The sequence below is a fragment of the Chelonia mydas genome, chromosome 6 (genome assembly GCF_015237465.2).
Source record: "Chelonia mydas isolate rCheMyd1 chromosome 6, rCheMyd1.pri.v2, whole genome shotgun sequence".
NCBI lineage: Eukaryota > Metazoa > Chordata > Testudines > Cheloniidae > Chelonia > Chelonia mydas.
Window position 1 is genome coordinate 17,573,279 of NC_051246.2, and position 14,800 is coordinate 17,588,078.

A 14,800-nucleotide genomic window follows, 5' to 3' on the forward strand; every position below is an offset into this window, starting at 1 on the left:
CACAGGAACGGGCCAGTATGAAATCGTAAACTCAATGTATAAAGGTACATGGCCACAATTTTCAAAAGTGACTAGTGATTTTGGATGTCCTGATTTCTTGGCGGTCAACTTGAAACACCTTGAAGAGATCTGGCTTTCAGAGGGAGGGTGCTCATTACTTCCTGAAAACCAGAGCCAGGTAGAGCACCCCAAATTGGGCACCCAAAATGTGGGCACCCAGAAAAAGAGTGAGTTGGGAAATGGTTTTCAGATCCCATGAAGATTTTTGAAATTTCTAATTTTTTCTGCATCTGGACAAAAACTGAGACCTTGTGAAACTCCCCCCCCCCCCCCACAAAAAAAGCAGGCGTTCCCCCCACTCCACAGTAGCCTGCTCGTTAGGAAACTCCCATGGGGTGTGGAAGACCCAGGTTCAAGTAGTTCAGCAGGGCTTTGAACCTAGGTCTCCTGCATCTCAAGGAGTGCCTGTAATGGGGGTCCTCCCCTCACCCTGTAGCACACCCTGGTGGCCCAGGACAGTGTCACCATTGCATCCCTGCCTCAGTTTCCCCAAAATGAGCTTTTTTAATAAATCCAATGAGATTTGTATATTGAACAGCGCCCCTTCCAGGGGTCTAGTTTATTCAACCACCCATGGCCCAACACCACATGAAACACGAATACGTGTCCTGCTTGTGTCTCTAGCTGTGGTGGGGGTGTGGAAGAGGAGGAAAGGACTGAGTCAGCCTTAGTCTGTTAATCCCAGTTATGCCCAATGTCCCTTATCAGAGAGGCCTTTATCACCCACAACCCTCTTCTGGTATCAGGGGCCTCTTGGCACGAGCTGGAGAAGGGTCTCTTCTCTTGGGTTAAGGTCCCCAGTGGAGGCTGAACCACAAGGACCCTTCCTCAGGACAGCACATAATTCCAGTTCTTCTCCTGTTGCCTGCTGGAATCGTCCATGGGAGCCAAGCTCCTCTGAGACTCAGCATTCGTAGTCCTTTCCTTCTGGAAACTCTCCCACCCAGGAGCAATCTCCCCCTGGGTTTCCTTTGCTGCTGAGCCCCAGTCACCACCTTCCCCTTGAGAAGCCTTCTCCATAGGAGCGTTCTCTTTCTGCTCTCTGGGGATCAATGCTTTCCTCGAGCCCCACTGTAGTGTAGCTTCCTTTTTATCTTGCCCAGGTGCTTCCCTAGCTAATTAACTGCCTTCCAGTAACTCAATGAGTTAACTAATCCCAAGTGAACAGAGCATCGGAGGTAGGCTGAGCCCCTGACCTCTTCAGCTCCCCTCTGACAGTGCTGTTCCAGGTGATTGCCTATTCTGGGGGTGGGTCTTTCTCTCTCTGGTTTTGACTAGAAATTCCATCCTGGACCTGAGAATCCTTCCCAATGAAAGATGAATTGAAATTTGTTTTCAATGAGTTGAGATTTTCCAATGAAAACCCGTTTAATAGAAAAACTCCTGACCAGTCCTTCCCTGAATCACTACTTGCCTTTGAAAATCTTGTCTGTCATCTGAAAAATGTTTCAATAATGACTCGAGCTACAGGCAACTTCTTGCATAATTGTAACTGCATCCATGTGACACCAAAATTGAGTGTCTTTCCCCCCATTTTGTTGCTGGTGGCAAGTTACTTTTCCATCAAAGCTGTGTTTTTGACAATTCTTCCAACCATTCTGAATGAACTGCAGGAGTGTGTGCTTGTTTCTTACCTTGGAAATATCCGCAGTGAAAGTCGGGTCTTCCCTGTTTTTGTTGGAGGACTCCTTGGAAGACTCAGAAATGTGGATTGGGAGTTTTCTCAGGGCGTCTACACTACGGGCGCTATAATGCTATGGTGCCATAGTGTAGACACTTCCTACAGCAATGGGTGGGGTTTTTCTGTTGATGTAGGTAATCCACTCCCTGAGCGGCAGTAGCTAGGTTGATGGAAGCATTCTGCCATCGACCAACCCGCATCTACAGCAAGGGTTAGATCAGCATAGTTATAGCACTTAAGGGTGTGAATTTTTATAGACCAGGCCTTAGCCTTTTACTTAGAGCTGGCCTACAATGAAAAGTTATATCAACATATTTACAATGATCAGCAATGTGAAAAAAAGACACCCTTGACTCACATAGCTACACTGACAAAAGCCCCAGTGTAGAGGCAGCTATGTCGATGGAAGAGCACTTCCATCAACGTCACTAATACCATTTGGGGAGGTGGTTTTCCTACACCAACAGAAAAACTCCTATCAATGCAGGCTGCACCTACATTTGGGAGCTGGGCTGGCATAGTTATGATGGAGTTTCCCACCAAGTCTGACAGATGAGCTGCAGTGACTTATTGTAGGTCTTGTATGTCATTTATTGTAGATCAAAGACCAGTTGTGGAACCTGCAATCCTGTCCGCGGGTGCCACAGGTGAAGACAAATGTAGATATATGTGGGTTGCTTTTAGCTTTACACCTCACATGTCTCTCCTTGACTGCAGCAATCCATGAGCTCTCAAAGTGGCAGAACTGCCACCATTGGATCTTGTGAGCTAAGAGCTCCCCAGTGTTGAGGTCAACATTGCAAGATTGGAGGTTGACCTTGAGAGTGTCTTTGTAACATTTTCTTGCTCTGCCCCTAACACAAGTTCCAGTCTACAATTCTCTGTAAAAGGCCTTCGGTATTCTACTGGCAGACATATGGACCACACCATCCCAGCTGTGCTCTTATGATAAAAGCTTCAATGACTGTGATGTTGCAGCACTCAAGAACCTCAATGTTTGGTGTAGTAAGATGAGGCCCTGAAACATAAACTCTTGCATCGGAGGCCTGGTATGAAGCCTAAGGCCTGAACTAAAGTAATGGTCAAGACTTTGCGAACATAAAGCAAAGTTCAGCTGTGAGCCAGAGGCAAGCCCTGCTCACAGAATCTGTGCTGATGGTGCAAAAATACACATACCTAATAGGTACTGGGACCTAGTTATGGAAACATGTGCCACGATGGTACCAGAACACTCCGGTACTAGCACATTCCCCACAGATAACAGGAACTCAGGCTGACCTATCCTAAAGACAGGGGCAGGAAGGTAACATGGTAGAGTTGTTTTGTGAGAGGCGGCACCCTAACACGTAGAGGGGTTGCACCTCTAGGCATCAGGAGTGATGTGTAACTTGTTTGTACCTGTGTATAAGAATCCCTCAGTGGATGTCTTTGTCTGGCCTAGGGGGCAGTGGTAAATCCCGCCACTGACTGAGCCGGTCCACTGTCAGGGAGTACATATGTACTAGCAGAACTGTAGACATCTGATCCAGGGAGCTAGAGACTGTGTTTCATTTGGCAATAAGCCTGGCCGGGTGCCTTCATACCGTATCAGAGTCTGTGGTCATTGGGGGTTCTCTCGGGGTCTGCTGTGTCAGCGATCTGCGGAGCTGGGGCAGCACACAGAGGGAACACGTGCATGCAGCTGATTGTTATCAACATTGAACAGAGCAGAGCACCACACTTCTGACAACATTTGGAACCAAATCTTACCATTTTATTCCCATTATCCACCATAGACATCGTAGGTGGAATTGGTCCAAGTATCTTAGATGGTGTTGATAAGTAGTGCACGTACTGCAGCAGTAGAGGAGTGTGGTGATGACAACGACACAGTTAACATCCATTTGTGTTTACAGTTTGACACTGTTTTTTCAGAAACAATGACGAAGATTTCTGAAGGCATCGCTGCTGCACCAATGTGCTTGGTAATGCTGTCGTCAGTCATTGCATCTTGTTAAATGACATTGCCTGTCAAAATTTGTCAACAACCTCATTGATGGCCACAAATGGAGTAGTTGCGGTACGACCTAGTCAAGTCTGGACCATGACTTCTGTCTTCTTTAGGCTGATAGTTAAGCCAAAACATTTTGTGGCAAACGCAAAGCAGTCAGTGAGCAACTGAGTGTTCCTGGACCAAAAAAGCACAATCATCGGTGAACAGAAGTTCATGAATAATTGTCTTCATAACTTTTGTCCTCACAGGCAGGCAATGCATATTCAAGATACCTCCATCCACACTGTACTGCACATAAATGCCACAATCAATGTCTCTGAACGCATCTGCTATAACAACTGCAAACATGATGCCAAATAGTGTTGGAGCAAGAACACAGCCATGTTTTACTCCATTGGTGACAACAAAGGGAGCTGAGAAGCAGTCTTGGTGAAGGACATGAACGTGCATTCCTGAATGGAAAGATTTAATAATGTTGACAAACTTACCAAGGCAACTGAACTTGTGGAGGACTGTCCACAGGCCATCTCAGAGTCAAAGGGCTTAGTAAGATGGGAAATGGGGAGCAGACAGAGCTCCTGGCATGGAGAGGAAGTGGGTAAGGGGGTGCACACGAGAGCCTTTGCCATGGGAACCCTGGTATAGGGAAAGGAGGGAATGGGAGCACAGAGAACTGCTGGAGACTGGGAGAAAAAGGGAATGGGGACTATGAGGGGAAAGATGGCAATGGAGGAGCACACAGAGCCCCTGCCATTCAGACAATGGGGGCATGGAGGATATTGGACTGGGTGTTCACAGAAAGCCACTAGCATGGTGGAAAAATGGGGGATTCTGGTGTGGGAGGAGGGGGGCATGGGGGCACACAGAGACCCTAGCTGAGGGAGACTGGGGTGTTCAGGGAATCCCTGCAATAGAGGGGGATGGGAGGGTGGCATCTAGGGAGCTGTTGGGGAGAGTTGAGGGATGCAAGGAGCCCCTGGGGTGCAATAAGCTCAGCTGACACAAGCAACAACATGTGCAACCCCCTAGAAAAACCCCTTAGTCCCTAGGAAGAAGAATTTCTCTGGGGGCAGGCATGGCATAGGACAAGCCCTACACAGGCTTTCTTACAAGCCCTGGGGACAGAAGCGGGGCAGGGTAGGAGCATATTTCATATCTAATATACTTATATGGCCCCTACCACCCTAGTATCTGAACACATCACGGACTTTAATGTCTTGATTCTCACACACCTCTTTGAGGCAGGGCAGTGCTATTATCCCCATTGTATGGATGGGGAAAGTGAGGCACAGAGTGACTGAATGACTTGCTCAAGGTCACACAAGAAGTCTGTGGCAGAGCAGAGAATTCAGTGTGGGTCTCCAGTTAACACCCTAACCACGGGCCAAACCTGCCCAGCCTCAGTGCACACCTTTATGGCTGCTCTGGGTCACAGGGCTGCCATAACCCTGGGGTGCCTAAATTATGCTAGGAGCTATTCTGGCTCCTGACCGGCCCAGAACCAAGAGGGGCCCAAAAATTATTTAAAGTCATCTTTGCTTCCTCTTCCTTGGGCTGGGCCGTGCAGTCCCTCACACAGTCTTAAGCATCTTGAATCAAAATAATTCCCTGTCTCAATCAGTTTTCACATTAGCCCTACTCTCCTCCTCCCTTTTTCTCCTTTCCACTTTCTTTATACATTACAGAAAAGTAAAGAAAGTCACACGCTCAATTTATTTTTTCCCTGCAGTTCACCACTAAGGATTCAAACCTGAAAGGTGCTGAGATCCTATGGCTTTCATAGGAGCTGGGGATCAGTCCCTCCCAGAATCAGGCTGTCAGCTGGACCTTTAAAGAAAAACTCAGTCATACACTTTGAATTGGAAACAAACAAACGCAAGCCCAAATGCCAAGGTCCTGATCCTGCAATGAGCCCTGTGCAGGCAGACCCAGGGAATCCATGGGGGTGCAGGGTTCGGATTGCCTCCCTGGAATCCCAATTTCCTTCCCTGCCTTAGCAACTGGCCTCTGAAATGATTAAACCGGAAGGAATTTTAACAGCTTTCTGACAGCATGTTTGTTCTGGGCCTTTCCCTCTGTGAAAGCAGATAAATCCCTGGTTAGTTTCAGCCTCAGTTTCTTAAGTGCTTGGTTGCAAAGGCTGGCTCTCTTAAAAATTCCCCTCCCAGTACAAGCTGAAAAGATGGCAGGAGAGGTTTCTCTGAGCTCTTTGGTTCTGATCAGGGCTGAGCCTGGGGCCCAGTCTGGCCTGACTGTGTCATAGAACCGCAGAAGATCAGGGCTGGAAGAGACCTCAGGAGGTCAGCTAGTCCAACCCCCGTCTCTTTTCTTGTTGTAGCTGGGTGGATCCCAGGTCATTAGAGAGACAGGGCAAGGGAAGTACTGGAATAGCTTTGACTGGCCCAACCTCTGCCAGAGAGACCAGAGAAAAAGAAAAGGAGGACTTGTGGCACCTTAGAGACTAAGCAATTTATTTGAGCATAAGCTTTCGTGAGCTACAGCTCACTTCATCGGCTACCTCACCCTCGTGGCTCTCCTGGCTCTTTAAGAGATTGTGGGGCAGCAGATTCTTGCACAGGTAAAGTGGGAGGCTCCCGTCTTCCCTCTCCTCCCCTCCCTGTCTTTCCTACCCCCTCCCTCTGTATGTCATTGAGGATTAGCAGCTGGGGCCAGGCCAGGCCAGCGCAGCAGCGCCCGGGAATCCGCTGTGCACGGCCGCGCGCAGAGGCCGGGAGGCCAAAAATCAGGGAGGAGGGGACGGGTCTTGGGTTATTTTCCTCGGCTAATGAGCCTCCCACCCCCTCTCTAGCCTGGGCGGGGAGAAGGCGAAGAACCGTCCCCCGGGCCTCTGCGGGCGCGAGGACTTCCTGGAGCGAAGCCGGCCGCCCGGGGAGCCTGCACCTGCTGGGAGGAGCGGCGGGGCACCATGAAGGATCGGCTGGAGCAGCTCAAAGCCGTGAGTCACTTGGGCGGCGGCGGAGAGGAGCCAGGCGGGGCCCGGGGCTCGATCCCTGCGCCCCGGGGCGGATGGGGGAGGGGGCTGCGGGGGGAGGATGCTAATAACAAGACTGATTCTGTAGCGCTGGGGGGGCTCGACGCCGTGGTGATGATGAGAGTGGGAAGCGCCAGGGGAAGGGGGCATTCGCTGGCACTTGTGGTTCCCCCCCCTCCCGCCAACTCCCTGGTACCTCCAGTATCTCCCCTCCCTCCCCAGCTCTCTGGTAGCTCCGGTATCTCTCATCTCTCCTCCCTCTCCCCCCCCCCCCCCGCCAGCTCTCTGGTAGCTCCAGTATCTCCCTCCCTCCCTCCCTCCCCCCCCCCCCCGCCAGCTCTCTCGTAGCTCCAGTATCTCCCTCCCTCCCTCCCCCCCCCCCCCCCGCCAGCTCTCTGGTAGCTCCATTATCTCCCTCCCTCCCCCCCCCCCCCCGCCAGCTCTCTGGTAGCTCCAGTATCTCCCTCCCTCCCCCCCCCCCCCCGCCAGCTCTCTGGTAGCTCCAGTATCTCCCTCCCTCCCCCCCCCCCGCCAGCTCTCTGGTAGCTCCAGTATCTCCCTCCCCCCCCCCCCCGCCAGCTCTCTGGTAGCTCCAGTATCTCCCTCCCCCTCCCGCCAGCTCTCTGGTAGCTCCAGTATCTCCCTCCCCCTCCCCAGCTCTCTGGTAGCTCCGTTATCTCTCATCTCTCCTCCCCCTCCCCCCCCCCCCCCCCCCCGCCAGCTCTCTGGTAGCTCCAGTATCTCCCTCCCCCTCCCCCCCCCCGCCAGCTCTCTGGTAGCTCCAGTATCTCCCTCCCCCTCCCCAGCTCTCTGGTAGCTCCGGTATCTCTCATCTCTCCTCCCTCTCCCCCCCCCCCCAGCTCTCTGGTAGCTCCAGTATCTCCCTCCCCCTCCCCAGCTCTCTGGTAGCTCCGGTATCTCTCATCTCTCCTCCCTCTCCCCCCCCCCCTCCGCCAGCTCTCTGGTAGCTCCAGTATCTCCCTCCCCCCCCCCTCCGCCAGCTCTCTGGTAGCTCCAGTATCTCCCTCCCCAGCTCTCTGGTAGCTCCAGTATCTCCCTCCCTCCCCCCCCCCACCCTCCGCCAGCTCTCTGGTAGCTCCAGTATCTCCCTCCCTCCCCCCCGCACCCTCCGCCAGCTCTCTGGTAGCTCCAGTATCTCCCTCCCTCCCCCCCCCCACCCTCCGCCAGCTCTCTGGTAGCTCCAGTATCTCCCTTCCCCTCCCTCCTCAGCTCTCTGGTAGCTCCAGTATCTCCCTCCGTCCCTCCGTCCCTCCTCAGCTCTCTGGTAGCTCCAGTATCTCCCTCCCCCTCCCCCCCCCCCCGCCAGCTCTCTGGTAGCTCCAGTATCTCTCTTCCCCCTCCCTGCCAGCTCTCTGGTAGCTCCAGTCTTCCCCCATCTCCCTGATCTTTCCAGTACCCCCACCCAGCTCCACAATCCCCCCATCTCCAGTGTCTCTCCAGTATCCTTGCCTAGCCCCACAATCAGCCCCCCCACATCTCCAGTGTCCCCACCCAGCTCCACACTCTGCATCACTTGCATCTCGGGTCTCTCCAGGTCTTCCTCCCACCCCCCCCCCCCCGCCCTATCTCCCTGGTCTCTCCAGTATCTCCACAAAAACAATGAGGAGTCCAGTGGCACCTTAAAGACTAACAGATTTGTTTGGGAATAAGTTTTCATAGGTAAAAAGCCCACTTCTTCAGATGCACAGAGAAGTGGGGGTTTTACGATGCATCTGAAGAAGTGGGCTTTTTACCTATGAAAACTTATGCCCAAATAAATCTGTTAGTCTTTAAGGTGCCACTGGACTCCTCATTGTTTTTGTGCATACAGACTAACATGGCTACCCCTCTGATACCTAGTATCCCCACAATCAGCTCCCCCCCACCCTCACATCTCCCTAGTGTCTCTAGTCCCGCCCCAACACCCTGGTCTCTCTAGTCTCTCCCCCACCCCTCAGCTCTACAATCGGCCTCCCCATCTCCCTGGTCTCTCCTATGTAAAGCTGGGGGCAGGGGGAATAATCAAGCTCCATCTAGGGAGTGATTGTTTGCCTCTCTCTCCACAGTGAAAGAGGTTGGGGTGGGGGGGGGCTGGAGCAATGGCTATATGTTGCAAATTGAGGGGCAGCCCCCCCACCCCAGGAATAAGAGGTGTTTGATGCCCCCAGGATGGGAGGGGAAGGAGGAGAGTGTCTGCATGAGGTGTCCCGAGGGCTGAGCAGGTTGATGCTGAGGTTGAGGTTCTTTTGCTCTCTGAGAGCAGTTGGTGGTGGGGGTCCAGGGTTCAGAGGGGGCCTGCTGGCCAGGGGCCCTTGTTTCTCTATCGGGGGGGGGGGGCAGGAGGGTCAGCTGAGGAAGGGGGGGGGGAAGGGCTGAAGAGATTTGGATGATGGAGGCCATTTCAATCCCCCCCATCCCCCCCCCACTTATATTTGGATGAGTCGAGCTGGCAACTTCCTCCTTTTTTCCACCCATTGCTCAGCCTGTCCGTTAACGGCCTTACCCGCAGCGGGACCTGGCGATAACATTACCCGCAGGGTCACACCCATTATTGCCCTGGCACTTTGCTCTGTGACTGTCTGAGCTTCCTTCCCCTGCGTCACAGGGACACCTTGCTTGCTGATCGCAGGGTGGTGAGTGCCAGGGCCTGGGGCTATTCTCAGGAGGGTTGCTTGGGAGCACTGGCTCTGGTGCTGGTTTCTTTAGTGTGTGGGGTTGCTTTTGAGCACCAGGGGCTGTGCACAATGTGCTGCTATTGTAGGGTCGTTTGTGAACTGCACGTGCTGCGTTGTTCCTGTAGGGTTGCTTCCAGCCACCCCCCCGGGGCTACGCACCCACCTTTCTGTTATATGATGTTGTACGAACTCCCAGGGACTGTGCAGGCTGCCTCGTGATGGTAGGGACACCCAAGGGAGCCGCATGTGCGTGCTGCCTCGTGATTGTAGGGTCACCCATGAGAGCTGTGTATGTTCCCTTGGTGGTGTCACTGGTCTCAGCAGGCAGGTCGCCCAGGGCAAGGCCGCCTGCTGGCACGGGGTCAGACTCTCACAGCTTTCATTGCCAAGAAGCACTGGTTAAACGTGTATCAGACAAAGGGCTGAATGCAGAGAATAAAAGGCCGAAACAAATGGGGGCCTGGTGTCTGTGAGGCTCCTGGGTTAGGCGGTCGCCTTACGCCCTCCTTCTCCCCAGCCTGTTTTACCCCAACCTAGCTGTAATGCAGGATCTGCCCTGCCTGGTAGCGCATGGGCAGCAGCGAAGCAGAGCCGGGTGGGCACAGCATGGCTGTAGTACCCTGTCCGCAGCTTCTTTGCTTCAGGGGGGCTCTGGGGGTTTTTGGTCAGAGGTGTCAGAGAAATCTATAATGCTGTGGGAAGTGGGTCTAGCTCCCACCCTGGAGTGTGTCACCTTTAAGGGAGCAGATATTCGGAGACCAAACCATCCCTGTTCTGATCCCATCGCCTGGGGCAGCAACATCCGGTGCCCATATTCTCCTGAAGGCCTGGTGATATCCCACTCTACCAGGCTGGGATGTGGGGATTAGAGGGAGTGTGGACGAGGGGTCAGAGCATGGGCCTAGACATCTGGAGCTCTGCTGCTGACTCGCTGTGTGACTTTGGCTGAGTCACTCCCCCCACCTCCCCATGCTCGGTTTCCCCATCGGTGAAACAGGGCTAATGATGGTGGGCTGTGGAACGGCCATGTACTTTTGGGCGTTTGCTACAAAAGAGGAGTAGGGTCTCTTGTTCTGGTGGGAGCCTGGGGGAGCAGCAAGCTCAGCCCCTGAGGCTGGAGGCAGGGTGAGTGCTCAGTAGCGCCCCTCCCTGAAGCTGAATGAGCAGCGCTGTTGTTCTCTAAAGAGAATCATCCCCTTCCCTCGCGCTCATCAGGGAAAGGAAGTTGCTGCGGGGCATGAGGAAGCGGCAAAGGATGGGCAGGAATCTGCAGGACTCTGAGGGGGAAGCGTGAGAGACAACCCAACCCTCTCTGCCCAGGGCGTCCTAGGAGCAATGCCACCCCAGCCTTGGGGCCCTGCGGGGAAATCCATGTGCCTTGTTTGAACTGCACCCACGATGGGAGACCCTGGGGGGAGATCCAAACCATCACTAAAGATGGCTCTTCTCATTGGGGAATAGCGGGCTGTGCCAGAAAACAGAGCCCCGGAAAGAAACCAGCATCTCCTGAGTAAATGCTCACCCTAAGGATTGCATCAGGCTTGTCACATTAACAGCTTCCCCCCTGCAAAAAGTCTTGACCTATCCAGAATGGAGAGGCCTCTCCCAATCAGATTGATCTCTTCTCCCAGAGCCCGAAGGGTTAAACTTTTTTGCCTGGCTTCCCCTGGGGGGAATAAAGGCCTCTCCTGGTCTTGATGTGTCCCCCAGGACACCAGGGGTTAAACTCTCCCTTTCACCATCACCCCAGTGACGATCAGGGCTGGCTGGAAAACAAAAATTCCTTTCTGCAAAAAAGGGAGAGGTTTGGAGATTTATTTTCTGCATAGGAAAGAAAGAAATCTCATGAGACAGAGAGCATCTGTGTCCCCACAATAATCCGGTGGTTCGGGCACTCATGAGGGATGTAAGAGACCTGGGTTCAAGATCCTGCCCTGAATCGGGGAGAGAGGGGCCTTGAACCTGTGACTCCTGCATCACAGGTGGGCTATTCTGGAGTCTCTCTCTGCTTTGGGGGGTTGATCTCTGCAGTACAGGAGCGGGGACAGGCGTTCTCTGAGCTCTCCTCATTCTGCCGGTCCATGAGAGCGTTGATTCATTTGCTGACCCTGTTGGTGGCTGGGAGAGAAGGGGGTGGGGCAGAGTGACAGGGATTTAGCTGGGATTACAAAACCATCAGCTAGGGGAAGAGGAGATAAAACGCTTGGGAGAGAGAAGGGGATTAATTTTATTTTTATTCCTCGGAGGGTTGGAGTCCTGAACCGGAAGTGAGAGTGGGAGGGCAAGTGAAGGGAGGGGATCTGGATGGGTAGCAGGGCCGTCCAATCTTGGGAAATGATCCAGTCCCGCCCTGGGGGGTTTACCAGGGTCTGAGTGGGATATGGCACATCGGGACAGTTCCCCACCCCTTGGATACAATCCCAGATCTGACTTGGCATGGGGACCTTGTCAGGGTGTGACCAGTGGGGCACAAGGAGCAGGCTGGTCACCGCGGCATTCTCATGATCTGCTCTTTGTAGCCTGGGAGGGCAGCGGGGCCACTAGCATATTTCCCATAGTTGCTCCCCTGTTGTTTGTGCCACATGATATGTCTCCTTGATAGATGCCATCTTGAGGTGTTGAGCTCCATCTGAGAGGCACTGTGTTGGCAGGGGGATGGGTCTGTTCCAGGGGTTTCCACGCTTGGGGGTCTGAGCAGGGGTTTTGGGTCAGTCTCTTTGTGGATCGGAGCACAGACAGGCCCTATAAGGCCTGGTTTAATCACCAACCAATTGCTCAGCTGCCTTCGTCCTCCAGAGAGAACAGGCTGGAGGTTCACTGGTTATGCTTGGCCTGCTGTAGCTGGAGCAAAGTTCAGCCTCCTAGATGATGAGCATAGCAGTAAAGATCTGAGCAGAGCTGTGTTACTGCCCCCCCGCCTCCCCCAAGGTCCTGTGGAGAGCAGAGCATGTCCCAGGCTGGAGGTTACAATGCCATGGTGCCAGCCATCAAACAGGGGCCAATCTGGCAGCGGCCTCGGGCTAATGCAGGAGTAGTAGCCTCAATACCTTCTTCCAATGACTCTGCAGCCCTCTGGGGAAATCAACCATGATAGCTATTGCAGAATAGCTCCCCACTATTCTGTTCCTGAATAGAGTGCTCACAGGGGGAGCAACTGTACAATCGCAGTGCTCTGCTCACTAGGCCGCACTACTCAGGAGACCTGGTTTCTAGTCCCAGCTTGGCCACTGGCCAGCTGGGTGACCGTGGGCAAATCACTTCCCCAAGCTGTAAAACGGGGATAATGATTCTGCCCTCTTTGCAAAGTGCTTTGCGACCTCCAGGTGAAAAGTGTCGGATAAGAGCTAGGGCTGATGATTATTTTATCTGTGGTATTTCCCATGTAGGGAAGCCCTTAGGGAGTTGACACTCTAGAGTTAACATCCTGATGAGCACAATTTTACCAGGATGTCTCTGGGCTTATGGCCAGAAACGATTCGCTAAGCCAGTCGCTCGTTCAGTACAGTGGCACCGACCAAACCTAATGTAACTTTGAGGACTCCGTTCCTGGATGGTATTCCAGCAGTGGGAGGGGATCAGCCCTGTGGGGAGGGGGGGACGACAGACTGCGAGAGGGATGGTGCTGGGAGAGATGGTAGGCCATGCTCCTGGTAGCAGAGGATCCTGTGGGAAGCTTCCTTTTATCTACACCTGGCTAATTGTTTTGGATGACATTGATGCCCATGACATTGAGGACACTTTGTGGGCACTCAGCTCTGCAGTGGGCAGGGATCTCTTGGGGGTGGGTAGAGTTTAGATGGGCTCTGGTCAAATATCTGAGAGAACAGCTCTGCCGCTAGCGGAGAATTAAATGGATCCAAGTCACTTGACAAATAAAACACTACTAAAAAACCAGCCGTCGGTTACCATGCTGCACCGGGCAGCCACTTGGAGCGAAGAGCCTCATAATCGGAAAGCTGCTTGCAGTGCATCCCAGCAGCTTTACTGAACCTGCGGCTATTAGTACTATTTATCTGTATTACCGAGGTCCTTGGGAGACCTGCTCATGGAGCAGGACCCGTTGTACTAGGTGCTGTACAAATACAGAACAAAACGACAGTCCCTGCCCCAGGTCACTTGCCTTCTCTGTATGGGAGAAGAGACAACAGATGGGCACAGACAGGGAAGTACAAGAAAACAGTGAGACAGTATTGGTCAGCAGGATGGGCAGTGGTCTGCGCACATCAATGATCTGAGCGTGGTCAGGTTTTCACGGGCATCGCAACAAAGGAGAGTTTTGAAGGAGGCTCTGACTGGGGATGATGAGGCGGAGCTGGAGATGTTTTATGAGGAGCGTCTCCCAAGCACGAGGGGCAGTCTGGGAGAAAGCTCAGAGGTGCCTGTTTGAAATTATAACATGTGGGTGGTGGAAGATGGCCCAAGGGGCCAATTGCAGGTGAGCTTCAACAGCTTGATAGCGAATGAGGGATGAGAGGTCGGATGGGGATTGACCGCAAAGGGCCTTGGAAGTGAAGACAAGCAGCTTATGTTTGATGTGATAGAGAAGGGGGAGCCAGAGGAGGGATGCAAAGAGAGGAGGTCAGCGACAGGCTAAGAAAATGATCTTTGCACAACAATACTGTATATTCTTATGTGCAAGGAGGTGGGCTCTTTCTGTTGGCAATCTGCATATACATCTGTAGCTCTTTTTAATATAGCCTTTCCATAACACTTGGAACTCCATAGCAAAGGGAGGCTAGAATCCAGAACTGCAGACTCCAAACTCCTCCCCCCCTGCGTAACAAGTAGTACACTTTCCTGCCTTCTGCTGTGGAGATTTAAGAAGGAAGCAGAACTTTTTGGGTGATGCCTACAACAGATGGAGTCAGGTTCTTGCTGGTTCAATGGCTGGAGGGGTCAGAAAATTGAGGAGAGAGGAAAATGTTAAATAGGCCAGGGGAGTGGGGCAAGGTGGGAGGGCAGCAGCTGTCCGTCTGTGCTGTTTGTTACCTGTGGAGACAGCGTCTGTTTGAGTCAAGTGTCCTCCTGTTGGGCCCTGGGTCTCTGTAATGGCTACAGGATCAGCCATGGAGACCCACCAACTGTTGGATAACCAGAGAGAAACCCAGAGCAGGTACTCCTGGGGCAGCCTTTGGGGGCTAAGCTCATCCCTGGGGTAACACCCTGGGATGAACATGGACCTTGGTAGAGCACCGGTGGTGATACACTAGCTGTGGGTAGCTGTTGTGGTGGTGGGGACGGTGTATGAACAGAGGCCAGTGCCTGTGCCCTGGTGAGGGACACTAAGAACTTAGGGCCAGATCCTTAATGGTATTGAGGTACCTAACTCCCATGGAAACCAACTGGGTTTTAGTACTTCATGATCTCAGGGTAACCCCCTCGCTCCATCCTTTCCTTTA

General features: G+C 53.0%; 1 protein-coding gene and 1 long non-coding RNA gene across 16 annotated transcripts in view; one reads left to right on the forward strand and one right to left on the reverse strand.

The window, feature by feature from the left end:
* Positions 1-3,224: 3,224 nt before the first annotated feature.
* Positions 3,225-9,828, reverse strand: LOC119566384. The gene is made up of 3 exons (XR_005225403.2): positions 9,565-9,828; positions 5,485-5,561; positions 3,225-4,186 (listed from the first exon to the last, which is right to left on the reverse strand). It is a non-coding gene; the product is annotated as an uncharacterized LOC119566384 (long non-coding RNA).
* Positions 6,092-14,800, forward strand: part of STX3 (syntaxin 3) — a 34,206-nt gene continuing 25,497 nt past the window's right edge. For 5 of the 15 annotated variants that reach the window (XR_006291771.1, XR_005225400.2, XR_006291772.1 and 2 more), the window contains exon 1: positions 6,349-6,690. Coding sequence is in view for 6 of the 15 variants with exons in the window: in XM_037899394.2 (XP_037755322.1) it covers positions 6,661-6,690 (30 nt within the window). In the remaining 9 variants the exon portion in view is untranslated. Of the gene's footprint in view, positions 6,313-6,348; positions 6,691-14,800 lie in introns of those variants that run through there. The other 10 variants (XR_006291770.1, XM_043549543.1, XM_037899395.2 and 7 more) reach the window with 7 other exon arrangements.